Source organism: Panthera uncia, chromosome D1 (assembly GCF_023721935.1).
Source record: "Panthera uncia isolate 11264 chromosome D1, Puncia_PCG_1.0, whole genome shotgun sequence".
Taxonomy (NCBI): Eukaryota; Metazoa; Chordata; class Mammalia; order Carnivora; family Felidae; genus Panthera; species Panthera uncia.
Genome location: NC_064808.1, coordinates 55,927,746 through 55,955,313, shown reverse-complemented (window position 1 = coordinate 55,955,313; position 27,568 = coordinate 55,927,746). Strand labels below are relative to the sequence as shown.

General features: G+C 48.2%; 1 protein-coding gene and 1 long non-coding RNA gene across 3 annotated transcripts in view; one reads left to right on the top strand and one right to left on the bottom strand.

Moving 5' to 3' along the window:
* The first annotated feature begins 418 nt into the window (after nucleotides 1-418).
* LOC125937608 (uncharacterized) lies at nucleotides 419-23,530 on the top strand. The gene is made up of 3 exons (XR_007462441.1): nucleotides 419-782; nucleotides 4,584-4,662; nucleotides 23,273-23,530. It is a non-coding gene; the product is annotated as an uncharacterized LOC125937608 (long non-coding RNA).
* Nucleotides 16,422-27,568, bottom strand: part of SLCO2B1 (solute carrier organic anion transporter family member 2B1) — a 58,479-nt gene continuing 47,332 nt past the window's right edge. The window contains exon 14 of one of the 2 annotated variants that reach the window (XM_049652400.1): nucleotides 16,422-20,107. In XM_049652400.1, the coding sequence (XP_049508357.1) occupies nucleotides 20,092-20,107 (16 nt within the window). In that variant the 3' untranslated portion in view covers nucleotides 16,422-20,091. Of the gene's footprint in view, nucleotides 20,108-23,521; nucleotides 26,168-27,568 lie in introns of those variants that run through there. The other variant, XM_049652392.1, reaches the window with a different exon arrangement.

Below are 27,568 nucleotides of genomic sequence, written 5' to 3'. Positions count from 1 at the left end.
AAGGGGGAGCTAGACATCTCAATTGAAGATGGAGGCCCAGAGAGAACCTAGAAACATCAGGTACCAGAGAATAAAGCAATGACCATGTTTTATAAGTGGGGAGTCTGAGGCCAGAGGGCCAGGGACTTGCCTCAAAGCCAGTGGCTGTCTGGGCTTAGCCTAGGACCTGGCCCTAGGCTCCTTGCCCAGGCCTTTGTCCAAGGTATTGGCCGCATCTTAGCGGGGCCAGTGCAACAGGGAATCTCATCCTGCCCCCAGGAAACTGAAGCCGGCTACAGACACCAGGATGGGTATGGTGTGACCTTGGACCTCTCTCCGCCTCTGTCAACTTCTGGAAAGTAGATGGGCTTCTGAATTCCTATCCTTCTTAGTCTTCTCAGAGCTATTGTGACAATGTGAATGGAAAGTGATTTGCAACAAGAAAAGCCTTATCAACCAGGGCCCGGGGGGGCCTTGTCCCCTCTGTGACAGGACATGGCATTGTCCTTTTCTGGGACTAATTAGCTCCCATGTCATTTTGCCCTGTTTAGTCTTCCTTCTGCCCCCAGCATAGCAAATTCATGATAGGTGGTAAAAGGAATGAATCTCTACTTGCGGTCTCTGTGAATGTCCCTACCCAACCTCCTCCTCTCCTCCCCTCTCCTCTTTATGCAGGTGTTCCCCTTTTCTGTTCAAGTTCCCCTGGAACCAAGTCTGTGAGCTATTTTGGGGTCTCTCTTCTCTGGAGGAACTTCTCTCTCCATGTTGTCATGCATTCAGCACGCAGTAGGTGTTCAATAAATGTAAGTCCAATTGTGTCTGGGGCTGTATTCATTCCCTGATGCATCCGGTGGAATTATCTTAGCTCACATTTTTCCCCACTTGGGGTGCTCTCTCCCCTTCACTCTGTTCCTTCAGCACAGCCCAGTCAGAGCTCACCTTGGGTTCTGTCCCCTCCAGGAAGCCTTCATGGCTTCCTTTTCTCTCCTTTGAATTTCACTTAGCAGTCAGAGGGCTGATGCTCCTCTGAGCCCCCTAACTGTCAGCAAATGAGCTCAGGACTGGTCTGGTCTCCTGTGGTGTCATCTCAGAGCTCAGCATGGAGAAGGGACCAATGGGTGAAATAATGATTTAAAAATCTCTTGCTGATCCTGAGACAGGCAAGATGAGGAGCCCCCATCTACACTTCACACAGCCTCCCAGAAAGGTGAAGTGCTTTCCCCAAGGTTGCACAGCTGACCCAAGCCTGACAGTAGCTCGGGTTTCCTGCTCATCTTCTATGCTGCAGCCCTCCCAATCCTAGGCTCTCTCTCTGTAGAGTGTGACTAGGTTAGGTCCCAGGGGACCCTGTGGGCAAATAGTTCAAGCGTTCAGGGTTTCCTTAGGACTCAGCAAATGAGTCATCCCAGCCCCACCCAAGCAGAGTGACTGCCCTTTGCAGGTTGAGAATCCCCCCATGTCAGCTTCACTGGACCTAGTTCTTGAATTTATTACCACACTAGGCTCCAGAGCCCCTCTCTGAGCCTTCCAAGGCACTCTCCTCTCTAAAGGCCTTGCCCTCTGTAAGGTCCACTGAGCCTTGGCAGGGAGCCTGCAGAGGTTTGGCAATTTCCCTGAGGTCACCCACCAGGTAGTCCCTTCCCCACCTGCCTCCAGCTCCATTTGTCCATCAGAGGTGTCTCAGTGTTCCAGAAGTCTTTAGGCAAGTCTGCCTTCCCAGATCTCAGTTTCCCTGTCTGCAAAAAATGTGTGTGTGTAGACAGGATGATCTTGGAGGGCTTTCAGTGCTGTGCCCCTTGACCTTTTAAGGATGCGGGTCATGGAAGGGAAGGTAATACTGTGATTTGCCCAAGTTGGTGAGCCCACCTTGATGTGTGACCTTGAACTTGGCCCCATCCCAACTATATAGTGCTGGTGTGTGACCTTGAACTTGGCTCCATCCCAACTATATAGTGCTGTAGCATAGTCTGGTGGGGGAGGACGGTCTTCCTAAGTCTGTAGCAGCCTGTGATATCTAGGGCCCCTTTATCTTGGCAGACTCCCTTTTCGTCTGTTCCCCCCTTCCTCTGAGGCAAGTGGAGGAGCAGCTGGGCAGGGCTGACATGACGAAGCTCAGTCATTAGGTAGTGGGGGAGGCCCCAGGTTCTCTCCTCTACTGTAGCTTCTGCACTGGCAGGGAGGGGAAAACTCCACTTCAGGCTTTGCTGTTCCCATTTTTCACTCCCCTCCCCCCCCACCCCCCACTGACTATGAGACACAGGAAAATCCATAGGCCCAAGATTCATTTTCTCCATTGAGTCAGCAGAGGCCACGCTCTGCTTTTGAGGGGCCAGCAACTGGCTTTTAAATAACTCTCTGATATTTAATACCCTCCTCCTCCACTCTGCAGCCTGGGCCTCTGGGGAAAGGCTAGAATAAATGAGCTGGATGAGTCCTCTCAAAGTCGTAAGTGTTCCTGCCTCCACCTCAACCCACCCTCCCCCACCCAGACTCCCAGGCCATTGGGGAAAACCTGATTCTTTATTAGCCTTGCACTGTGCTTTACAGTTTTTAAGTGGTGTCCCAGTCTGGGTTTGTTACCCCCAGGTTAGAATTGAAACCTGAAGTTTAGAGAAGGAAAGTGACCCCATTTTGCTTTTGGTCTTGGTCTACTAGTGGCTGGCTGTGTGACTGTGAGCAGGTTCATGTCCCTCTCTGGGCTTCTCATCCCTTCACTGTGCTACAAGGTGGTTCAGCCGGTGAGTTGCTGCTGGTCCCTCTAGCTGTAAAGTTTTCATGAGTTACTGCCCTGATCTAGGTCTCCTCTCACGGAACTACTTTTTGCCTCCACACTCTTCTTCCTGGGGAAGCTGAAAGGCAGAGCAGACTTAGGCTCAAGGCCAGCCAGGGTTCCAGTATACACACTCAGTTGAGTCAGGGACAGGAGTTGGTAGGGGGAAGGGGAAGGAGCAGGGTTGGGGGTTTTCTTCTCCTCTCCTCCCCTCCCTTCCCATTTCCTTTCCTCCCCTTTTCTTCCTATGTTTTGCAGGTAGAGGTTGGGACAGGTCAAGGGCAGTAGCCTATTTAAATCTTGATTTCCTTAAAGCTCAAGGTCTCTTCAGCTATAGATGCGCTTTGAGGAGGTGAGAGCTAAACTCTCTAAGCTGCACCAGGTTCAGGCTCCTGATAATGGAAGTTAGTGAGGCCAGTTCTCCTGGCTTCACCACTGTTCTGTGTCATTCGAAAAATAGGAATTGATACCTCTGTTGGTTGTAAGAGTGATGCTTGGGGGCCACCCCAAACTAATAATGCAACAAGCCTATTTTATAGGTTTTCTGATTCCCAGTTTGGTGCTCATGCCACTGCCTTGCCATATGCAGGAAGTTGGGGGCTGAGGAATGGGAATGGGAGGGGCAAATGGGTTCTTGCTTAGATCTAGGAGTGACCTTAGTTTGTTTGGCTTCCTTGTTAACTCGGGTCCTCATGATCCTCCTCAGCTACTCTAAGCCTTCTACTTCTAGAATTATAGGATCTTGGAATCAAAGCACTGAATTATAAGAACCACAGAGTTTGAAGGCCATAGAACCATGGTCTGTGTGAATCAGAATGTAAGACTCTTATGGTGGTAAATGAAACACTTAGAACTTGTGGAAGGTTGTTATATTAATGTTCCCCTGCAATGAATCCTGCCTATTTCTATCTATACTTTTGTGATGTCCCTTCCCACACTGACTAGTTTGGCCAGTTGAACTCCTTTGGCTATTGAGACATCAGCAAATGTGATGCAAGCAGAGGATTTAAAAGTGCTTGTGCATTGGGGCTTTCCTTCTCCTGGTCCCCTGAGATCTCCATGTATAGATACGCGGGCAAGCTTCTTAGGGGAAGAAACCAGAAATGAGCCACCCCAGCTGAAGCCCTCTAGACCAACTGGCTCCCAAGTGATCTTCCAGCCAGCTGCCTGAGTGACCCTAGAGAAGACCAGGAGAACTATCCAGCTGACCCAAGCCCAAAATTGCTGACTCACAGAATTGTGAACAAATAAAGTCGATGCTGTTTTAAGTCATTATGTTTTGGAGGGGGGTGGTTTGTTACGCAGCAGTAAATAACTGATTCAGAGGCTTAGAATTAGAATTGTAGAGTCTTAGTCACAGATTCCATATACCCCTACAAGCATGTATCTTGGTTCCTGGCAGCAGAGACTGGAATCTTTGATGTAGCAACTGAGGACTAAAAGGGTCCTGACACCTCTAACCAGTGAGACCCACTCCTTTTCTTTATCGACCGACGGGGAGACCAGTTGACTCACTCACCCTCTTACAACCTGGAGCCTTCCCTCCACCCACAAGGTCTTTTATTCTTTGGCATTTTGTTCATTCTGTCACAAGGTCTTCTTGTCCTACCCCTGGGCTGGCTTCTCAATCCCTTCCCTCTGCTTTAGGAAGCTGTCTCATGCTGATCTGCTTGTTTTGGTCTTGGGGGCTAAATGTGTATGTGGTGGAAACTCATCTTGGTATTTATCCCAGTGCCTGGTACAGTGTGAGTTAATGAACATGTATGTCCTGAAGAAAACTGCCACCACTACCACCAACCTTCTCGCCTTTCCCTGCTGTGTCCCCTTACTACAGTGTTCCTGGATCTGTCCACGGTGCTGAATGTCTTTATCCTTCTTGCCACTGCCTGCCTCAGAATGGCTACTTCTAGAAGGTAAGAATCATTTCTGTGTCCTAGAATTAAATCTCTCAATCAATGCCCACCTCTGTCTCCTTCCCTCCCTCTCCCTCCTTCCCTGTCTTCCTCTCCTTACCTCTGTCCCTCCTCTCTCCATCTCCTCCTCCCTGCCCTCCCCCATCACTCATACAGATCATTAGGCTGCAGTATTTAATGAAAACTAATATGTGGTGATGTATACTAATTAGGATTAGGTTAAGTGGTATGCATCAGAATGCCCAAAAACAAGGGTCTCTTAAAGGATAAAAAAATAAAAGTAAAAAAAAAAAAAGTCCAGATGTAGACAGTCCAGAGTCTGAATGGTTTCTCCACATTCATGAGAACCAACACTCCTTCTAGCCCCCCACTCTGCCTTCCCTAGGGTATAGTCCTCATTCTTTGGTACAAAATGGCTGCTAGAGCACCAGCCATCACATCAGATAGCAAGTGGAGACAGAAGATAAATAAGGGGGCCACTTCCCTTACTTTTATCCAGCACTTTCACTTACATGGCCACATGTAACTAGCTTCAAAGAGCATGGTCAATAAGTCTTTTAACTTGGAGGCAATGTGCCCAGCAAAAGGTTATAGTCATTACTATTGAAAACGAAGGAAAAATAGCTATTAAAAAGTAACTGGATATCTCTGACAGTGGTATTGATGGCGACAGTGACTGTGGCATCCTAGTTGTGGTGTTGACGGTGGTAATGCAACGGTAATGGTGGTGGTAATGGTAGTAGAAGGGGTGATGATGGTGATGGCGGTCATGATAATAGTGATGGTGATGAACAAAGAGATAATGGCGAGGATGGTGATAATAAAGCTGGTGGCCAATATAAGCTTTGGTCCAGGAACACAGACTCACTCAAGCATCAGCCTGGCCCAGGAGAATACCAGAAGATGGACCCAACAGACTGCAAGGTATCTGGAGCTTGCAGTCTGCTCCAAGCCACAGGGGCACTGCTACTTTTCAGCGCATCAGCCGTGAGCCTCTTGCCTTCTTAAGGCCAAGTCACCCCCGAGCAAAGCATGAATCAGATTCCTCCCATTTAGGCTGGAAATAACTCTGGAATGAAAACTTAAGGCCTCAGGGAAGTGAAGCAGCAAGAGTGATACTGGACTTCCATTTATTAGACAATAAACACTGATGGAATTTGTTGTTGCAGTCAGAGTTGGCTTTGCTGTGAAGTACACAGGGAAACATGTGGATATGTAGTCTCAAAAACAGGAATAAACGGTTCCAAGGACAGACATACAGAAAGAGTTACAGATTTGCAGAAAGAAACAGCCCATAGTCCTGGAGACGCACAGACACATTTAGTATCCTAAGGAGGCACGAGGCCGACCCCTCTCCCCAGAGACACAGGCCGTCCAGCCATCTTATTCCATGGGACAACTTTCATTTTACCCCTGGGTCCCTTGCACTGAAGGTACCAGGGACCAGAAGTGACCTTGATGAGGGGGCTCAGAGCTCAGCAGCCAATCAGAGAAGGAAACAGTGTGACCTTTGATACCCATCCCACCTGCAGTGAGGTTGCGCCGGTGTTCCACGGCCTGCCCCAGGCCGGCCCAGGTTCTGTGGCTGAAGGTGACCAGAACAGTGGGACTTGGGATGGAGGGGGTGTGTCCTCCAGGATGTCTCCCCCAGGGGCCCAAGGACACACCTGGAAGCCATTAGCAGAGGAGCCATCAGGCAGCAGGCTCTGGCTCCAGGTGAGAAGGCGTGATGAAAACATGTGGCAGCCTCCTGCCCGCTGGAGATGGAGGGCGGAGGACACCTTGGCCTGAGTAATTCCAGCATCACTCCCCTGGCACCCACCTAGAACGTAAAGGTCACCACAGGCTTTGGTTCTCAAGACGGTTGGTGAGCCCACCTCCTGAACCTTTGACACCATATTTCTTGACCATTCACGGTGACACTTCTCTTCTAGGAAGCCTTCCTAATGACTCCTCTGCCCTCTGCCTCCTTTGTCTCTTTCTCTGCTTCTGCTCAGGGCTCCTCCATGACATCCCCCTGACCTGCCTACCCTTTCCACTGATGTGTGATTCCTTATAAGTGGCACCCCTGCCTGGCTCTAGCTACTGTGGCCCTTCTCCTCTCCGTCCACTGGGAGCAGCTTTATTTCACCGTGGTTTCCGTTGTTTCTTAGTGATTGAAGGTGTTCAGGTCCCACCTTGGGTCTCGGCCCCATTTGCTGCTAATCCCTGGCCCTGGGACGCCTGACTCACTCATTTCCCATCTCTGGTGTGCTGGAGCTCCCAGCTCATGAAGGAGCCTGCAGTTAGACCATCTATTACCACGAGACTAGGCCCTCAAAACTGGAGGTTCTTGCCACCCCAGAGCTGCTTCTGCCTTTCTAGCCTTACGTTGGTCTTTTATCAGGATGGTCTAGTGCTGGTTTCCCCCAGCAGGTAAGGTTCTAAGTCCCTAGATTTCCCTAGCTGTGTCCCAAAATGATAGAGAAAGCTTTCAGCTTCAGGTGCACTGGGTAGCTTCCCCCAGCTCTATAAGGGCACAATATCCCTGGGGATCATTAGGAGCTCGTCACTCTCTGGAAGTCTGTGGGTGGGCAGGAAGACCTTGAAAGCTGGCCAGAACACTGATTGCTGGACGCCCCACATATTCCTGGACTTAAGACAGGAACCTCAGGACAGATGGGTGGACAGCAGCCTACACAGTTCCCTGTTGGGCCAACCCCAAAGTCTGTGCCTCAGCAGCTCCCATGGCACACCCAGGATAAACAGCTCTCACCCCTCCTTAGTGCATTGCCTGCCTATGGTGGGGGCTTCAGCTTGGCTCTGCCAGTATGTCCCCAGCACTGCCCTGGGAAAGGAAAAAAGAAGCCAGTTGGAAGTTCAGAAAAGGAAAGGCTAAAAAGGAGCCCACAATCGGCCCTAATTAGCCACTGGGAGAGAGAAAAGGAGGTCAGAGGCCTGAGTCTACTTCTGAAAGAAAGCACCTGGCAGGCAGAGGCATGGCTGGTCTGTACCCCCACACTACACAGCACGGGGCTTGGCCCCAGGCAAGCCCATCCGACCCTGGCTTTTAGGACCCCCAGCTGGGGAAGGTCTCGACATCTACACACCTACCCGTAGAACTGTCATGGCCCACTCCTCTGAAAGAGGCAGCTGGCTATGGGGAAAGAGGGAGGAAGACGGGAGGGAGGGAAGGCAGTCAGACGTGAGTGAGCATCCACTGTATGCAGTGTGCTGAGTTGAGAGGTTTACATACATGATTGTATTTAATTTTCACAGTGGTCCTGAAATGGAGGTACTTTGGCCTCAAATTTTAAATAAAGAAGTGGACCCTCAGGTTAAGTAGTTGACCCAAGATCACACAGCTTAAAAGGGGCCGAGTGGAGAGTCCAGCTTAGGCTTGTGCTCGGCAGCCTGTGCTCTTGGTGCTATAAAATGAGTGCTTGGAGGGCAGAGCCCTCGCCTGCATCATCTCCTGTGCCCCAGTGCTCGGCCCAGGGAGGGGCAGGCACGTGGCAAGTGCAGAGAAGAGCTGTTGTACTCAACAGGCAGGACAGGCTGAACCAGGGAAGGACATAAAAAGGGGGGGAGGGAGGGATGTTGGAGGCAGTACAGAGACAGATCACTTCCATCCCCTGAGACATCATGCAGGGGACCCCTGGGGCAGCTTTCCTGGGGCTGAGGACAGTGCCGGACTGAACACAGCTTGTGCCTGGCCGTGGGAGAGGCAGGGGAGGAAGCAGTGAGGGAACAGTGCATTTCTCTTTCCCTCTTTGCCACTCCTCCTACCCTCCCGCCCACCCCAGATGGTTAAGCTGAAGCAGAAAACAAAATGAAGAACCTTTAGCCCCTGCTGGAGCCAAGCCACCTCTGCTTAGCTCGGGCAGATCACCAGCAGACCAGCTGGGCCAGGGCCAGGCTGTGGTCCAGAGCGGGCTGGGGGGCATTGAGGAGAGGATACACTAGGCCTCAGGGCAGGGCCACTCTGGGCACAGCACCTTTCCATGCAGGCTGAATCTTCTGGCAGCGGCTGAATGTTCCTAATAGAGGAGAGCGGCAGCAGGATGGGGAGAGGGAAGAGGACCCTCCTTTGGCCCCGCCTATGAGCACCCCAGCAGTAACTGGGGAGTAGGAGAGAACACATTTTGGGTGAGGCAGACTTTACATAGCTGCTGTCTTTACAGCTTTACATCCTCAAAGGTAGTGACTCTCAGTCCTGATTTTAAAGATGAGGAAACTGAGGCCCAGAGAGGGTAAGTAACTTGTCCAAGACCACAGCGTGAGTAGGAGGAGGGCTGAGATTCCACCCCCAGCCGTTTGGCTCCAGGCCTGCTTTTAATCATCATCATCTCCTGAGAGGAACAGCAGAAGCTTGCCTGTCTGCACCCACCAGCAATTAGGGGCCCCTCGGTATTGTGAAAAATGTCAGTGGAGTGTGTCTGATTAGGCTCATCAGTGCCCAGCATGGGACACATGTGTTTTTAAGATGGATCACCATTATCCTTGGCTGAAGAATTGCGTGGGGTTTTCTAATTACAAATTATTCCTGCTGGATTTCATTATGCTCCCTCTTGTCTGGCTTTTTATGTTCTCCATCTTACAAAACTTTGAAAATCATAGTTGGCTAAGCTTATTTTCTTGGTCTTAAAATATACAGCTAAGCTTTTATTAAGGCACAATGTTGTTATATTTTTAACAAGTGAATGTTTGACTCAATATTACAAGAAGGCAGCGATTATTTGAAATTCACCATTCTACATTTATAACAAGTCGAAAGAGCAGGATGGAAATTTACCTTCCTGTAGAAAACCTTCATTCATTTGGAAGGCAGATTTCCACCTCCCTGTGGTAGAGGGAGGTTCTCATTTAAGTGTTTTGCACTGCTTTCAGCCAACGGCCAACTGTTGTAGGCAAGTGGCCTGTGTTAGATCATTTCTAAGTGAGACTTTTCACTGAAGACTAAAAATTCTTCAGACTTAACAGCATTAACAAAGACAGAAAAAGAATGGCTTGTATCATTGAAAAAAGAAGACGAAAATGCAGTGCTCACCAGGACCCAGCAGAAGTTTACTTAAAGGAAGTCAGGCTAATCTCCCCTCTCTCCTCCTTTGGGAGACCCTGAGTGATAAATCAGGGGTCTGTCAGAGTCCTAAGAATCTTGATTTCAAAAAGGCATTTGGAACATCTCCCAAGGTGTTTTTATGGCAAGACAAGGGGCGGGATCAAATAGTGATACTCTAGGGGAATCCCTAGCTGCCTGGACAGTTGGTGGAGGAAAATTGATTAGTGGATCAATGGCAGTCTGGAGGGCAGACTGTAGCCCTGCCCATGGCTTAGTCTTCTGTGCTGACATGCTTGGTCTGATGTATTTTTGAAGGACTTAGATGAAACCAAATAAAACGTGTATCAGATCTGCAGGCAGAAGGGTGACGATGTCAGGTGGCAGGACTGGGTTTCAAAATGATTTGGATTGACTTGATATGTAGGTGACAGCCATAGGTTCAAGTTCATGGAAGTAAATGCTAGGTTCCTATTAGGGCTCAAAGGTTGGGGTGGGGAGAGGGAAAGGAATTATTGAGCACATACTGTGCTCACATGCTGTGCCATAACTTTTGCATAAGGTAGCTCACTTAGTTATGAAAACTCTCGGAGGAGGACATTGCTCTCATTTTTTTTAAACATTTCTTAAGTTTATTTATTTTGAGAGCGAGAGAGTGTGAGAGTGCCACCAGGGGAGGGACAGAAAGAGAGAGAATCCCAAGCAGGCTCCATGCTGTCAGCGCAGAGCCTGATGTGGGCCTTGAACTCAGGAACTGGGAGATCATGGCCTGAGCTGAAGTTAAGAATCCGATGCTTAACCGACTGAGCCACCCAGGCGCCCCTGTTCTCGTTTTATGGGGGAAGAAACTGAGGCCCCGAGAGGCTGAGCGTTTGCTTGAGGTCACAGCTAATAAGCAGAGGAGCTGAGGCTGGTCAGACTCATAGGCCCACCTTCTCACAAAATGTCGAAGACAAAGGAGACGGAGCTTAACGGCAATTATGTGCAAAGAAAAGAAAAACACACGTTTCTGTGTTGTTAGTCCCATGTTGTAATGCTGAGCCTTTTCTGAGCCTCTCTTTTGGGGCCACCCTGGACCCGGGCTTGGGGCGCAGAGGGAAAAACATGTCCCTCCTAAGCAAGTAGAGCTGTTAGGGGAGGAGAACCCAACACAACAACAGGCAAATTGGTAGCGCCGGGTGTCCTCCATGCCACGGGAGCCCTGGGAAAACGGGACTCCTGCTTCAGGGAGTCCTGGCACACTGCACAGAGGAGGCAGTACCTGGCCTGAGGCCTGAGGATGACTGGCTTGTCTGGGAGCCCAGGGAGCACATGGCTTGCGGGTCCAGATGGAGTGTACCAGTCTGGGCACTTCATTTCTTTCATCCTTCAGCTCTGAGCCCCACTGTAAGGCACAGGAAGAATCTGGGCTGAGGAGATGGGGAGGTTTGCCCATTCTCCACCCCCAGCTCCCAGACCAGGAATGGAAGAAGAGAGCAGGAGGGGAGCGGGAGATCTGGAAGGCATCTGGGAGCCAGAGTCAGGGCTTTTCCTCTGGGAACACTGGGAGGTTCTGGGACCTTGGGCTCCAAACCTGCCGGTTACTTTGTAACCATAGGCTGTGTCCACAGCTGTTCCTTCAAGGGCCAGAGATTGGTGCTCAGGGCCAGGGAACATGCAAAGAACAGATGTCCTGGGTGTCATTTGGAAGAGAAAAGGAGGGCAACCCAAGTCTTTGAACCCATGGGGCATCCATGTGAATAGCACGTGCAGAGGCCTGAGGTCAGGGGACAAGGCTTGATGGGCCAGAGATGGGAGGGCAGGAGATGGAGGAGGGGGGTTGCCGAGATACAGTTGGCGAGGTCTGCAAAGGCCAGGCCTTGCAGATCTTGTCAAGATTTTAACCTTTATCCCAAAGGCAAGGAGAAGCCACTGAAGGCTTTTAAGCGGAGAGGTGATCTTTCAGGATCTTTCAGGATCTTTCCTTTCAGGAAAGATCACTGTCACTTTGTGATTGGAGGGGGCTGACTGCGAGAAGACAAATGAGGTGCCTGGGGTACAGGTGGGTGACAACAGCACTGGAGCTGGGTGGTAGTGTGGAGGCGGGAGGGGTGGTAGGCTTGTCACTCGGGGCCTGGTGACCAGATAGTGAGGCAGAGGAGGGATGGCTCCAGGATGTCTGGCCTGTGGATGATGGGACCATCCATCGTGAGCAGAAAGACCAGGAAAGGGGTGGGCAGAGAGTGTGAATTCGGCCTTGGTGCTGATGAATTAGAGATACTGAGGCATCCAAGTGGAGATGTTGAGTGGACAGTGGGATATTTGTCTGGAGTTCAGGAGCTGTGTCAGGGCTGGAAATGCAAAGCTGGCGTTGTCAGTATTTAGGTGGAATCAAAGCTGCCTGCTTACTGAGAGCCCCCATGGGTCCGTTGTCTGCTCTGAGAGGCAGACCCCCCCACCCAACCCTGCCCCAAAGCTAGCTCAGGACTGCCTCTGGGCTTCCACCGCTTTTCCCTGCAGCGTTTGGTCGTGTCTGTCTCCCCACTTCAATGGCAAGCTCCATGAGGGCAGGAACCAGATGTATCTCTGCATCCCCATCAGCACAGATCCTGGCACAGAGGAGGCATCAGTGGCAATTTGATAGTTGATGCATGAAGCAGCTCTCAGAGGAATGGGCTGCCATAGAAGGGAATGAGCTTTCTGCCCCAGAAGGCACATGAGCAGGGGTTCTATGGGACTGTGGGGAGTAAGGGAGATTCCTATACCCAGCAGGTATCCTCTGGGGACCCTCTCTGCCCTGGATTCTAGCTTCCCAGGACCTGAGTCATTTCCCCTAGGGAGTAAGGAGTGTCATTTCCTCTTATCCCTGAGTCCAGAGTTTGGGCTGGGACTCTCTGTGGTTTCCTCCTCCTCTGGAGAGGTTTCTGGAGGCTGTGCTGACCTCAGCAGGTGCTCCCCTCCCCCACGAGCCTCTCAACTCTGGAGCTCCACCCAAGCGTAGATGCCTTGCTGGGGTTTGCAGAAGCTGCTGAGGTAGCTTTGGCCCCGGCTGCTAGGACTGGCCGCCTGCCCTGCCCAGGCTCCTCGACCTCAGCCTTGGCCTGAGCCCTCCTCCCTCCCTAGCCACCTCTGCTCTACCCCACTGCATTCTTTACTGCAGCAGCTTGGTCACTGCAAGAGCCAGAGTGGGTCTTAGCCTGGAGATTCTGGGAGCTTTATAGGAAGGAGGCATACCTGGAACCTGGAGGAAAGGGAACAGATTAGTTGAGAAGCTGGGAAGGGAGTGGGAAGGGGAGGGGTCTGGAAAGGGGCTAAGGAGACACAGAATGTCTCCATTGCTTTGGAGCACCTTCAAGAGTATCTGGCTCCCTCATTTGGCTCCCTCATTTCTCAGAGAGAAACTGAGGTGCAGGGGAGGCAGGTGGAAAGACTCCTCGTGGGGGAGATTGGAGTGGAGGATGCATCGGGCATAAGGAAGCTCCATATGATTGGGGAGGTGGAGAAGGGGAGGGAGCAGAGGGCCCTGGAGGCCAGGGAAGGCCATGGTAGTTGACTGTTCCACCTGGAGTAGGTGTTGGAAAGGTATGGGAGTCCTGGGACAGAACTTTCTGGAGTCAAAGCTGGCTGAGACTGATTTCCTCCTGTATGAGAATCAGCCCCGCTCTCCTGTCTTTTCTTCCCATCTCACTGGGAACTTCTGTAAAATAAGGACCCCCTCTTCCATCTGATTGAGACATTCCTAAGGTAGGGAATAGTCTGGAGGCTCCCTGAGATTGGAGGACTGCCTCCCTCACCAGACTGGGGCCAGGACAGGACTGAACATCCATCCTCCGTCCATCCACAGCACTGGGAGCTGGAGCAGTGCAGGGAAGAGAGGGGACTGGGGGCTTGCCCCTCAGATACGGAGACGCAGAAGGCACCTCAGAGGGGCTTAAATTTGACACAACTGACCAGCACTGCCCCATTCAGAGAGGAGAAGGCGAACCTTAAAGCCTGTGAGATGAGAGATAAAACCAACAGAGAGAATTTCAGCTCCGGGGGCTCAGTCCTTACCTTACAGCGTAGCAGGGCCTGATAAGGTACACGTTGTTAGAAGAGGTGGGAATGTTGAGTTATTCCCACCCTGGCTCGGAGCGCTCAGCCTGAGATAACTGTGGTGACCGTGGTCCATGCCAGCTGGGCTAGCTCTGGCAGCAGACACTGCAGGGGACTGCCAGGCTGCCCCAGAAAACCCAGAACTACGTTGACTTCCAAACCACTACAGGACAGGACTACAGGAACTTAAAGAACCAAAGCACGGCCTTGCCATCTCTTTGTTAATATAATTTTATGCCTGTTTTTTTTTAGAGTTATTTTGATTTTTTTTTCCAGAGTGTGCTCACTATAGAAAATTTGAAAAATGGAAGGTAAAAATAAACACACCTATGATCCCACTATCCAGAGACATTTTTGACAAATTTCCTTCCCGTCTTTTTTCTAAGCGTATGTTCTCCATAATTGTGTTAACACTGCTCTAATCTTTAAAACTTTTACTTTTATTTTTTTCTTATGATTATTAAGGGAAAGCATGCTGTTAGTTAAATCTTTTTTTAATGTTTATTTGCTCTTGAAAGAGAGAGAGAAACAGAGCATGAGCGGGGGAGGGGCAGAGAGCGAGGGAGACAGAATCCAAAGCAGGCTCCAGGCTCTGAGCTGTCAGCACAGAGCCCGATGTGGGGTGAGATCATGACCTGAGTCCAAGTTGGACCCTTAACCTACTGAGCCACCCAGGCGCCCCTAGCATGCTCTTAGTTAAAAAAAAAAAAAAAAAGTATAGGAAAACATGAAAAAGCAGGAAAAAAAAAAACTACTCAATAATCCCATTATCCCATCAATCATTTTGTGAAGACATTGGAATATTTACTTCTTGACATTTTTCTGTGCCCCCACATGTTTTTGTTTTTGTTTTTGTTTTACATGTTAGGAACCGTAAGTACAGTGATTGGCTTACAGTTTGGGAGACAGCATGATGTCTTTATAACAACAACAAAAACCCACCTGTATTCAAATCCTGGCTCTATCACTCATTAGCTGAGTGGCTTTGGAAGTTACTTTCACCTCTAAAACCTTAGTTTCCTCAGCTATCAAATGAGATCAACCATTATCCAGTTAGAGAATTGCCTTGCAGATCTGTGTATATAAAACATCTGGCAATGCATCCCATACTTAGTGAGTCCTCAATAAAAATGTAGTGGACACTTGTCACATTTTTTGCTGCCTAAAACGAATCCATTTTTATATTTTGAATGAATCCCCCAGGAGGTGAAGCCTTTGGGAGCTAGGACCCCACCTTCCATTTCAAAGCTGAAGGGGGCCAGATAACTCTCCCACTGTCACCCCCTGGCAGTTTGGCCAGCCATTCCTGGCTCAGGACTTCGATGTGACAGTTAGTGAGGCTGGGAGGAAGATTCATTAGAATATATCTGTGCTCATGCCATGCAGCAGTGCAACATCTGGAGGTGTAGTGCTGTGGAGATGTTCAAAGGCCATGCCAGTAGAGGCGTTGGGACCAGCTCTTCCTATTGTATGACCTTGGCTGTGAATTCAGGTGCCCACTCTTTTGATTCTCCAGCTTTCTCATCCACTCTGAGATGCCCAGTGGAACTGCTAATAATTTTTTTCTGTTTTGCTTCGTCTGAGTCCATTGCTGTTGCTTGCAACCACAAAGGTTAGTTCCTAGATCTTTCAACAGTGAAATAAATTTCAGGCACTGGCTTTAACCACCAGCCAAAGTTTTAACGCAGACAGTTCCTGGATGTGCTGGAAGTGTTGGGCTTACTGCTGGCCCTTTGGACGATGAACAGGGTGATCCTAGATCTGTGCCTCACTGCTCAGCCCAGAGCCTGCCTGGAGAGAGGAGTTACTCAGAGCTGCTGAAGGCAAGAATGAAGGAAAGGAGGGATTTCTACATGCCCGCTTCCTACAGGCAGCTTGTGTGTGGTTCACTTGAATTCCTAAGGCCCCTTGGACCTCCACCTGCTTTATCCTGTGACTTAAGCAGCCTGAAACCTTTGCAGCTCATTTTCTTCCCCTCCAGACCTGGGTTTCCCGTAGGATGGCATGCTGGAGGTAAAAACCCTGGCTGTGTCCTTCCAGTCCAACTTCCTAAACATTTCTTAATCCATACCTTACCTCCGTCTCCAGGATATCATCTCAGCCCACCCTTATGGGGCCCTTACTCACCATTGGACTGGTCTTCAGGAGGCCAGTTAGGTATCAGGAGCAGGCCCCCAGGGGCCAGCTCAAATTTAACCAGTAAGACTGCTTGCCTGGGTATCTTAGGCAAGGGGCTGCAGGCAGGCGCAGCCCACAAGTAGAACTCCAGAGATATCAGCCAGGCCTGAATCCCACCTGGAGCCTGGCATACTGTCAGTGTTCAGGAAGCATGGATTGATCAGAGACTCTGGGATTATTGCTTCTGTCCTTTCTTGGCATGCCATCGGCAGTGAGACCTGGACCTGGCTATCTCTCCTGCCTCATCTCCCCCATTCCTGCCTTATGCTGTAGGCTCCATCCACATCAACTAGTTCCCTGAGTGTATGCCAAGCTGTCTCACTGCCGTGCCTTTGTACATGCTGTTCCCTCTACCCAAGGCCCTCCCTTAACCAGGTCAGCCTGAAGAACTCCCACTAATCCATCCTTCTTATCAGGCACACTGAATGCAAGTGTTGCCTCCTCTAGGGAGCCTTCTGGAACTGGCCCTGGGAGGCCTCCCTCACTGTGCCCCCTCTGGACCCTGCCCCTGCAGTCCTCTGTTATACTGCTTGGCACAGAGTGTTGCAGGTATATGTCTTCCTCAGAAGGCAACACTTATGAGGGAACTGGACTTGTTTCTCTCTGTACCTTCAGTGCCTAGCCAGGATCTGGCACAGAGGGAAATCCAGGACGTGTTTGTTTCCTTTCTACACACCCCCACTGCCCTGGAGGTAGGAGATGCGGTGGGAGAGGCTGCAGGACCTTAAATGCCAGCTAAGGAGAGAGGCGTGGTCAGATTTTCACTGTTGAATGATTCTAGTGGCTGGGAACCCTCTCATTTGGGGTAAGAAGAGTAATTTTTCAATTTGGCTCTCTCTCAGCCCAGAAAACCGGGGGTTAGTTCTCAGCAGGAACACGAAAGATGGGCCTTTACCTGGGGTCATCACTCCTTCTTTCCCTGGACCCCCTTGCCCTTTCTGCATTCACTTTTAACTCTTGAAGTCTCTCCCCAAAGGCCTGGGGTCTAGGACCCACACCCACTACTCAAGGGCCAAGTGCAAACCCCAATCCCCTGTTATGTAAGTGAATTATCCTCTGTTCCCAACCAGCGCCAGCCAGATCTCCTCCTCCTAATTGATTTAATCTTCTCATACCAGAGAGTTGGGCGGGGCTGGGGAGACAGCACTGATCAGAAGCCAACACGTCAGTGACGTAGGCTCATTAATTACAGGGAATCTAGGTCATGGATTGGCTCTGTGTGGCTCTGATCCTCCCCCTCCCCAGTCATTTGGGTCTCTGAAAGGACATTTTCACCTCCTCCTCATTTGTCAAACCCAGTCCTACAGGGACAGAAAGTTGAGGGTCCCATAAGCACTACCTTTCTCTCAAATCTCCCCAAACTCTCAGCTCTGGCCAGCATTCCAATGTGAGCACAGGGCACAGCCTAACATAATTTATTGAGAAATGAAGAGATGAACAGATGATATAATTTGGGGGTGGGAAGAGACCTTGGTGTTGCCTTTTTAAAAACTTTTTTTAATGTTTATTCATTTTTTGAGAGACAAAAGAAAGAGTGTGAGTGGGGGAGGGGCAGAGAAAGAGGGAGACACAGAATGGGAAGCAGGCTCCAGGCTCTGAGCTGTCAGCATAGAGCCCAACATGAGGCCTGAACTCACAGACCATGAGATGATGACCTGAGTCAAAGTCAGATGCTTAACCGACTGAGCCACCCAGGTGTCCTGGTGTTATCTTTATTTACTTTCTACACCAAGCAAATCTTCACTTTGCAGCTTCTCTGATAGCGGATGTCCAGATCTTACTTGTGTACCCCCAGAGATGGGGGGCTCACTCCCCTGAGATAACCCTTCCCTTGTATGATGGCCTTTCTCAAATGGGGCTGAGACACCAGCCTTGTGACTTCTGAGACCCAGCTTTGCCTCTGGGGCCACAGGGCCTGCCCCAGAACAGGCAGCCAGATCCTGAGACATGGTGATTGCTCTTCTTCAGGCTGAACACTCCTGGCTCTTTCACTAGTTCTTTATTTGGTAGACTTCACATATTACTCCCCACTGTATCTCTTCTGTGGACAAGGCATGGAGATCATCATCTCCCCAGATGCACAGAGCAGAACAAAGACTTCAGGACAGTGTGAACAGGTCAGGGCAGGACTGTCACCTTTTCTGATGTTGATATTAGATTTCCATTGATAGAGCCTGAAATTGATGGAGATCTTTTGAGGCTGGATAGCACACTTTTGACTTAGCTTACACACAGAGTCAGCAAATCCCCATCATCATTTTTTTTTCTGACATTAGCAATGGAAAGTCTCCATGAAAATGATCTTTGTGATAATTAGGAACATCTCCATGTTTCTTCCCCATAATTCTTAACATCTACCCTGACATTTCTCATACAATCATGCAATTATCCATCTACCCATTCACCCACACTACTATCTATATATTCATCCATCCATTCACCAACCTCACTCTCTGCCTACATACTGTTCTACTCAGCTGCCCATAGATTCATTCATGCACTCATTCACCTGTCCATCCACCTACCTACGAACCAGCTCATTTACTCATTTATACATTTCTGTCCACCTGTCTGATCATCTACTTAACTGTTCATCCATCCATTCACCATCTACCAATATAAACCTCCTATCCATCCACACATCCATCTCTTCATCTACTCCCTGTCCCAGTCACTCATACATCTATATTCATCATCCATCTGTCCATCCATCCAGTACTTACTGGGGTTCTATTATATTTTAAATCTGTGTTGAGCATTCTGAGTGATTCAAAACTGAGTAAAATACAGGTGCTCATTCTTTGGGAGCAGTTAAAGCAGATGATGATGAGTACTGTAAAACAGGAACAATGAAAATGCTTTGGGGATTCAGAGGAGGGAGAAGTGGTATCTGGATAAGGCTATGGATATCTTCTTGCCAGGGTAAACTTTCGGGTTGGGCCTTAGTAGAACAACAGTATGTGGACATACATAAATGCATTGGAAGTAATTCCAAGTAAAAGAAGCAGCATATCAAAGATACAGAGAACAGAATTCATGTCTTACTCCTTATGCCCCCACTAAAGTACGAAATACAGAGCTGGGCACACTTTAGTAACCTGATACATATGCAGTGATTCATATTGTTCCTTCTCTGACAGGGATACCCCCAGTAGTTAATCAAGAGTTTGGTCTTTCTCTTTAAGAGGATTCTACAGTTGCCTTGCTGGATGGCCTTGGAGAAGTAACAAAGCCTCTATGGGATTCTCTGAGTTTGGAGTTGAATTTCTGTCTCTATCAGGTGATCCTTTCCCCCTAATTTTAATTATTTCTACTATGTTCTCTGCTCTCTTCAGAGACATCAGCATTTCCACATATCTTAAATTTTATTTTCTTTTGTTGGCACCAATAATCTCAATCCCACCCCTCTTCAGCTGCCTCAGCCACATCCCCAGGCAAGAAATTCTGTAATATGGAGGAAGGGAGAAGTTCTGTGTAAAGGAAATAGCACTGAAGTAGAAGCCAGGAGTCATGAATTCAAAACCAGCTTTGCCACGAGCTTGCTTTGTGACCTTAGGCAAGCCTCTTTCCCTCTGTTTTAATCCTCCCCATAGAATCTAAGCACTGAACATAGCATTTGAGATCCTCTCATCCAATATCCTCATCTTATAAATGGAAAAAACAGGCTCATAAAGAGCATGTGACTTGTTCTAGATCCTATCTGGATTAGTGGCAAAGCCAGAACAAACTTAAGATTTCCTGACTTTTGGCTCAAGGTTTTCTTTACCCAACCACAATTTTTCAGTCTCCAGTCACAGCCCCTGTATATCTCAGGAAGAGCTTCCTCTCCCACTTCCATTCCCCAGGAAAGAACGTGTGTCTTCCAAATGTTTTGACTGCGTATTATTGACGCATGCCTGGGTGGGGGCTGGAAAGGCACTATTTAAGAGCAAGTATTCCCAGCCTGACGGAGTTAATTATGTTCATCAGCAAGAGAGAAAAGAAAGGAACAATGCGCTCTGCTTATCTACTGGGCTTTAATCAAATTGAGAAACGAGGAAATCCATCACCCAGAGGCTAAGGGAGTTGGAGAGCTTGGCTTCCGCTGGCTCTGAGAACTGTAATGGGTTGGGCGCTGTCCAAGGTGCTGACATCTTCACTTACTGCTCTGAGTTGCTAGGAGAGGCAGAGGGACAGCAGCTTTTAGAAGATGGACCAGGATAGAGTAAGAAAAGGTCTGGACCTGCTGGGGACAGGCTTGAGTTCCTATTCTGTCTTCTGAATCTTCCCTTTTCCATTTATTTGTTTATCATCTTTAGGAAAAATATCTCTTATGGCTAGAGTCCTCGGCTGGGATTGAAGAAATAGGAAGAGAGGGAAGAGCCCTAGACCCTTTGCTGTCAGGGAGATGGACCCCAGTATGAGGGTGGAAGCCCTTTCTTGGCCTTGAGGACTTTCCCATATTAAAGGGAGATGTGAGTTATGCTTTTATAAAATCCTCAGTCCAATGATAGTTATGAACTACCTTTGAGAATTTGTTAAAGTGGTGGAGAAACATCACTGTGTCTTTAACTCTAACTCAAGTATGATATAAGGGAGGCATGGACCATGTCTACATGGAGCCTCCAGTCTTATGAGGAAGACCTGGTCTTCCTCTGGAAAATCAAAGTTCAGCTGAGGAGACATGTTCTTGATTTAGAGGGAAACCTCAGTTATAATCAGGGAGACAGGATGGACAGAGACATTAAAATGTGCACAATAACCTACCAAAGAACTCAGATCTTCACGCTTCTGACTGAGGTTTTTGGTGCTAGATATTTTGTGTTAATAAAGGAAAATTTGCTGGTAGAGGTGAGCTTGAGCTGAACTTAAAGGAAAGCAAGAGACTTGGGTCTCTAAATCTTAGGCCTCCTGAGAGTCATGACCATGCCTTCTCCTTCCCTTATATCCCCTTTAGAGTAAGCACAAGTCTTGGCACAGAGCAGATCCTTGTTCAATGTATAATTGCCAGCAGATAGAGAGTGAATGTACTTCCTCAGTGTTTGGGGAGATAGCAGAGGATGGTATAGAGATCAAGGAGGAGGGTTGGTTGGAATGAAGAGCCCGAGGCTAGGGTGGGGGGATAGTGGTGGAGTGATAAGATGGACACAGGGAGTAGCCCAATGTATGTCCAGGTCACTGAAGTACAGCATTTGGAACAACTCCTTCATATTTCTGGAGCTTCTGAGAGACACTTTATTGAATCTTGGACTGTTAAAACTAGAGACTATTAAGGTACAAAATCATAGACTGCTCAGCTTCTAGAGCCACATGACCATGGATAGTTGGAATATTAAAACCGTACCAACTTAGCAGGGCAGAACACAGTGTGTTGAAGTTATAGAAATACTATAGAATACTAGAGCCAAAGAACCAAAAGTCCATATTAGGGAATATTAAAATCCAAGAATCTCAGTGTCAAAAGGGAAAAGAAACCCCAGTTTATCGACTCCCACTATTTGTATCAGTTATGGTGCTGAGAGTATTCTAGTATATTTTCCCATTTAATTTCTACTATAAGGTTTAAGCCATTTATTCCCGTACCTACACAATGGAGTACTTCTGTCAAAAGTTTATCAAACATATACTTGCATAAGTTTCATGACAGGGGAGTCATTATCTGTGTGCATACCTCTACTCCCTGCTGAATGGCAGATAGAAAGTTCTCTCTTATGTAAGCTGCACTCTCTTCCTGTAGTGTCCCCACATTGGTCCAGTTCACGTCCTCTGAGCTACACTGAGAAAGTCTAATCTCCCACTCACATGACAGCTTTTCATATGGCTAAAGACAGTCTTTATTTCTTTCTTCTCTAGGATAAGCTGGTTTGTTCATCATGTAGCTAGAAATGGGACAGCAAATCAAAGAATATCTGAGCTGGAAAGGCCCTTAGAGGTCATTTTGTCCAGAGACTTCCTTTTACCGCTAGGTGGTACAGCATCATGGTCAGGAGCCTGGGTTTTAGAGAGAGATGAGCCTGAATTCAGAATCCAGAGATCCAGCACTAATTTTGTGTGTAACCTTGGGTAAATTACATAATATGTCTGGATCTCAGTCTCCTTATCCATAAAATAGAGAGAATAATAATATTGACACACTATAGTTGATGCGAGCATTGAATGAGATAATGCAAGGGAAGCTCTTAGTGGAGTGCTTGGCACAGAGTAAGCAGTCAATAAATATTAGCTATAATTATTGGAGGTCCAGAGGGGCAGGGACTTGCTCAAGATCACAGGGCAACTCAGAGGCAGAGCTAGGGTTAGACCAAGGCCGCCTGCCTCCAAGGCCAAGTCACTTTCCCATTTACATTTCCACTCTATCTGCCTTGGGAAAAGGAAATAACTCCAGAGGGAATTGGAATACTTTGCTCACTAAATCAGTTAGAATGCAAGTAAGAGAATACCTGATTTAGAGGCTTAAACCTTTTGTTTCCTTAACAAGGAGAGGGGAGGAAGGTAGGTCCAGGTTTGTCTGGTGACTCAACCATGTTTAATGATCAAGGCTTTTCCAATTCTAAGCTCTGAGAGGGACTCCTCTGTGATCACAAAATGGCTGATATGGCACCAAGCACCATGTCTTCCCAAGCGGGAAGAAAGGGAATGGGAGCATAAAAGGTCTTCTCTCATGCCTGTGTCATCCAGGAGGAGATTTTTCCAAGCAGACCATCCCCTTACATCTTATTGACCAAAATGAAGTCACATGTCTACTCTTAGACTACTCACTGGTGAAGAGGAAGGCATTTCCATGAATGGTTTGGATTATCCCTGTGGCTAAGTACCTTGCTACTAAAACAAGGAAAGGGAATTGGCTATAGGAAGTCAACCAGTAGTGCTTGCCATATTTAACTCTGTCTCCTCTCTGGATTGGCCTCTCCTGTCCTTTTCACCTCTGCTAGGGATCCTGCCCTGGTTTCTACCCTTGTCCAGCACACCCTCTTCTACCACATAATTGAGCATCACCCAATTCAAGTCTACTTTGCCAAGCTCTTTCATCTGTTCATGTTCAAGTCTTGTTGTCCCACGCAGTCTGTGAGCATTGGGAAACTAATAGCAGCTACTAATGAATAATTGTGTGCCAGACACTCCTCTGTCCACTTGTAACCAGCTTCCAATGGCTGGTTCCAATGCTCCATATCTCCTGGTGTTTACCACTTTTGTGTTCCCCTCCCACATTGTACCAGGGTTAGTCTGTGTGACCAACAGAATATGAAAAAGTTATGGCATATCACTTCTAAGATTGTATTAGAAAAGACACCTATGGCTTCCATCTTGGTAGCACACATTCTCTTGGATCATTCATTCCAGGGGAAGTTAGCCATCACGGCAAGAGTACCCTTATGGAGAGGCTTGTGTAAAAACTTTGACCAACTGCCAGCAAAAAATGGTTGCCTGACAATGACCACAGAGTGAGCCTGGAAGTGGATCCCCGTTAAGCCTTCTGATGACTGCAGCCCTGGCTGACACTTGACTGCAACCTCATGAGAGATCCTGAGCCACAATCTCACAGTCCACTTCTGGGTTCTCAATCCTCAGAAATTGTGTGAGATAATAAACATGTGTTATTTTAAGCTGCTTCTGGGTTCTCAATCCTTAGAAATTGTGTGAGATAATAAATATGTGTTATTTTAAGCTGCTAAGTTTTGGGGTAGTTTCTTACTCAGCAGTAGTTAACTGCTGTAGTGCTATATTGTCACATTACACCCTCACAACCACCCTGAAAGGTGGAGTTTGTGTCTTCCATTGTGTGTGTGTGTGTGTGTGTGTGTGTGAGAGAGAGAGAGAGAGAGAGAGAGACAGAAAGAGAGAGAGAGAGACAGCAAGCATATGCATACACAGAGGGAGAGGGAGAGAGAACTTTAAGCAGGCTCCATGCCCAGCACAGAGCCCAATGCGGGATTCCATCCTACAACTGCAAGATCATGACCTGAGCCCAAATCAAGAATTGGATACTTAACTGACTGAGTCACCCAGGCGCCCCATTCCTTCCATTTTTAAGATGAGAAAACCAATGCTGAGTGCAGTGACCTCTCACACCTGGAAAGTGGCACAGCTGGGATTTGCCCTCATGTTTATTGGATTCCAGAGCAGAGGGAGAACCTGGTTCTGTTTTCTCAGCTGGAATGTCTGCAGGGTGAAGTTTGAGGAACAGAACAGGAGGAGGAGGTCTCTTTCTCTGATGTGTCTCCTCTCATTTTTTTTTTTTTATTCCATCACATTAGTTAGCAGCCACTACATCATCAAGTGTGTATATGTGATTCTGTGGCAAGAAGTTTTATTAGAAAAAACAGTGGAATTTTGAGAGGCTCTTGAGTAACCTTGGACAAATATTTGTGCTTTTCTAGGCCTTAGTTTATTTGTCCACTATATGGGAAATATAACCCTTGTCCCACATGCCTCACCAGGAAACCGTGAAGATCAAGTGTGAAGGGATTGTGTAAATGTGTAAAATGTGTAAATGTGTAAAATGTGTAAAATGTGAAGTGTTGTTGAGTATGGAAAGGTCTGCTTTGAGTACAGAGCACCCCTGACCCAGGGCCCTCCCAGTCCCACACAGCTACCTCTGCACAGGTGGCCAGCGCTCCCCCTCTTCTCTCCCACCTGAGTTTTGCTTCCAGAGACAGAATATTGAGAGAAGTTTAAGGCCCCGATTTACTTCTTTAGCCTCATCCCTCACCATGACCCCTCTCTTAGGCCACACTGCAGCCATGCTGAACTAGTGGAAATTCCCCAAGCCTGCCAGGAGCTTTCTGTATGCTGAGACTTTATCTGTGCCCTTTCTTTTCCCTGGACACCGTTCCCAGCTTCTCCACATGGTGTGTTCCTACTCATCTTTCAAGACTCAGCTTAGATGTCCCTACTTCTAGGATGCCTCTCTTGACCCGGTTCAGGACCTCCTAATTCTCCCCTTGATTAGCGCACCAGCCTCCTGCCTGAGCTCTTGGCCTCCAGCTTCCCTTTACCACTCAAAGCCCCCATGGTGCAGCCAGCAGCTTTTCTAAAACACAAATCTTGTCATGTCACTCCACTTAAAATAACCAGTCAATGGAATTATCCATCAATCAATGCTTCAAGGGCTTCTCCTTGCCCTCAGGAAGATATCCAAAGCCTTCTGCTGGTACTCAAGGCTTAGTCCCCAGTGGTGTCTCCAGCCTCAGCTCTCCTGTCTCACCTGATTGCCCCACCCAGCACAGTATACCCCTGCCACATTGCTCTTGTGTCATATCTCAGACACACCTTGCTCTCTCATGTCTTCCTATCTTTGTGCATCCCAGTGTTTCTCATGCCCAATCCCTTCATCTTACCTGGGGACTTCCTGCCTAATCTCCTAAGCCAGCTCTGATCTAACCTGTTCTGGAAGACTTTCCTGATGGCCCCAGGAAGAGTTTGTGGCTTCCTCTTCTTTATTCCCTATATGACTACTCATGTTTTTGTCACTGTGTGTCAGCTTGTCTGCTTACACTAGGAGTTTACTGTATCTGACACGTGACTGTGTCCCCAGCAGTGCCAGCACAGGTGCATAGAGCAGCCATGTAGGATTTGTTGGTTGGGTGGGTGGTTGAACAAACAAACGAATGAATGAATGGTGAATGAATCCATCCTTGAACCATCACTTCTTGGTCAGCCCCAGAACTACTGTTTCCCAGGGTAAGCCCATTTTATAGCAAAAGGGGCAGCAGGGGAAGGGACTGCTCTAGAAGGGAGAAAGAAAATCAATAAAAATGTAAATCTAGTTGAGAAAAGCTGTCCCAGGCTGGCTGTGGGGAGAGATAAGGCTGGGCAGGCTGAGCCCTGGCTGACAGTGGAAGAGAGATTAGGGGACAAACAGAGCTGCAGCCAGGGCAGTGTGTCTCCCTCCTTGGTGGCTCCTCCCTCTGTCTTCACCCTGATCCTGCCCCCATGTTCTATGTGTGCCTTAAATTCTTTCAGGGACAGGGGAAGGAAACGTACAAATATTGGTCATCAGGTGCACTGCCTGTATGTTATTATTTGGTCTTCACAACTTTTGGGAGACAGGAAAGAGGAAGGATCAGCCTCACCTTACAAGTGAGGAAACAGATGCAGAGAAGTTAAATCACTTGTTCAGGGTCACATTGTAAGTGGCAGTCAGGATTTGAACCCAAATCTCACTGACTCTAAAACTGTTCTTTTCACTCCACTCCACCAGAGGTCTACAGCCAGACTTCAGATGGTCCCCAGCCTCTGAAATCAGATGCACAAGTGTTTATATGACTGTGTGCAATTTTAATGGAGATATATCTTTTTATCAGTGTCTTTAAGGTGGTTGTCATCCACCCTCCATTACCTCTACCAGGCTTTCTCTGTAGAGGTGGTGGCCTTTGAGTTGAGTCTGGAAGATTGGGTAGGACTTCATGAGGTGGGATGGAAAGCCAAGCAGTGGGGTGGGGATGAAGCAGGCCTACTAGGTAGCGGGAAGTGCCCGTGTTGGGGAATGTTAGGGGGAAAGAATTCAACGTGGCCACCAAAGAATGCTGAAGGTGCTATGGGTTCTTGCTCTTCATTTATTTGCACTCCAATCATGGCTCCTGGCTCCCAGCTCCAGAGAGGCATCTGCCTGACCTGCAACTTTCCAGAGTGGGTCTGCCAAAGGGCCTCTAGGCCAGGCATCAAGATGTTCGTTCTGGTCCCAGGAGAAACTGCTAGATTTTACCACCAGTTGACACGAGCATGGAGACTTTAATGACTTCTCCCAACTTCCAATGGCAGGGTGAGAAGAAAGTGAGCTCACAGATGCAATAGCTTGTGGCTCCTCATTGGCCAGAGGCCATAAGAGCATGGCTCCCTGGAATCCATCAGTCCCTGGGAACCCCTCCAGCCCTGACCTGTTCCACCCCTGGCTCTCAGCCCCATGTCTCTCTTGCGATGACTCCTGGAGTCTCCTCGCCCTGACCAGCCTGGGAGATTTTAAACACAAGGACCTCATTTTCTCCTTCAAAGCTGAGCTTGACCCAGAGGCAGATTCAGCATGAAGCTAATGCTCCTTGAGTATCCGGGTCTCTCTCTAGGCCCAGGAAGGGGCCTCTGCAATGTGCTCAGGTTGTCATATCCTTGGGAAATCTGCAAAAGTAAGATGCTTTAACCACAAGCAGTTAAGATTGCTAGTTCCTTCTACTCCAGCTACTTGTGTCCCAGTTTCTCTTTATGTGAGGTGGTTGGAGGGGCCATGGGCATTTCAGGGATCTGGCTAAGGGGCAGTTGAATTAGGGATCACCTTAATTTGGGCTCATTGGGATATATTTATGTGATTCTCAGTCCCCTCTGTATATAGATAAATCATTGCTAGCTACCTCTGTATAGAGAATGGCCTCTAGGAATCTTCCTCCTCACTGTCCAACTCACTCAGCATTGTGACATCAAGGTATCATATCCAGAGGTCATCTCATAGCATGAATGTGTTTTATGCTACCTGGCCCTGGAAGTACATGGGCACTAAAGAAGACAGAACCAGAAGCGAGGCTGCAGAAAATCCTTCCAATCGTCAGGGGGGGAAATGTATTTTAGAGGTGTGCACAAGAGTTAGTAAAAAGCATGCTATTCTCCTGAATTGTGTGATGTATTTTTTTGACTTCTTTTCTCATTATT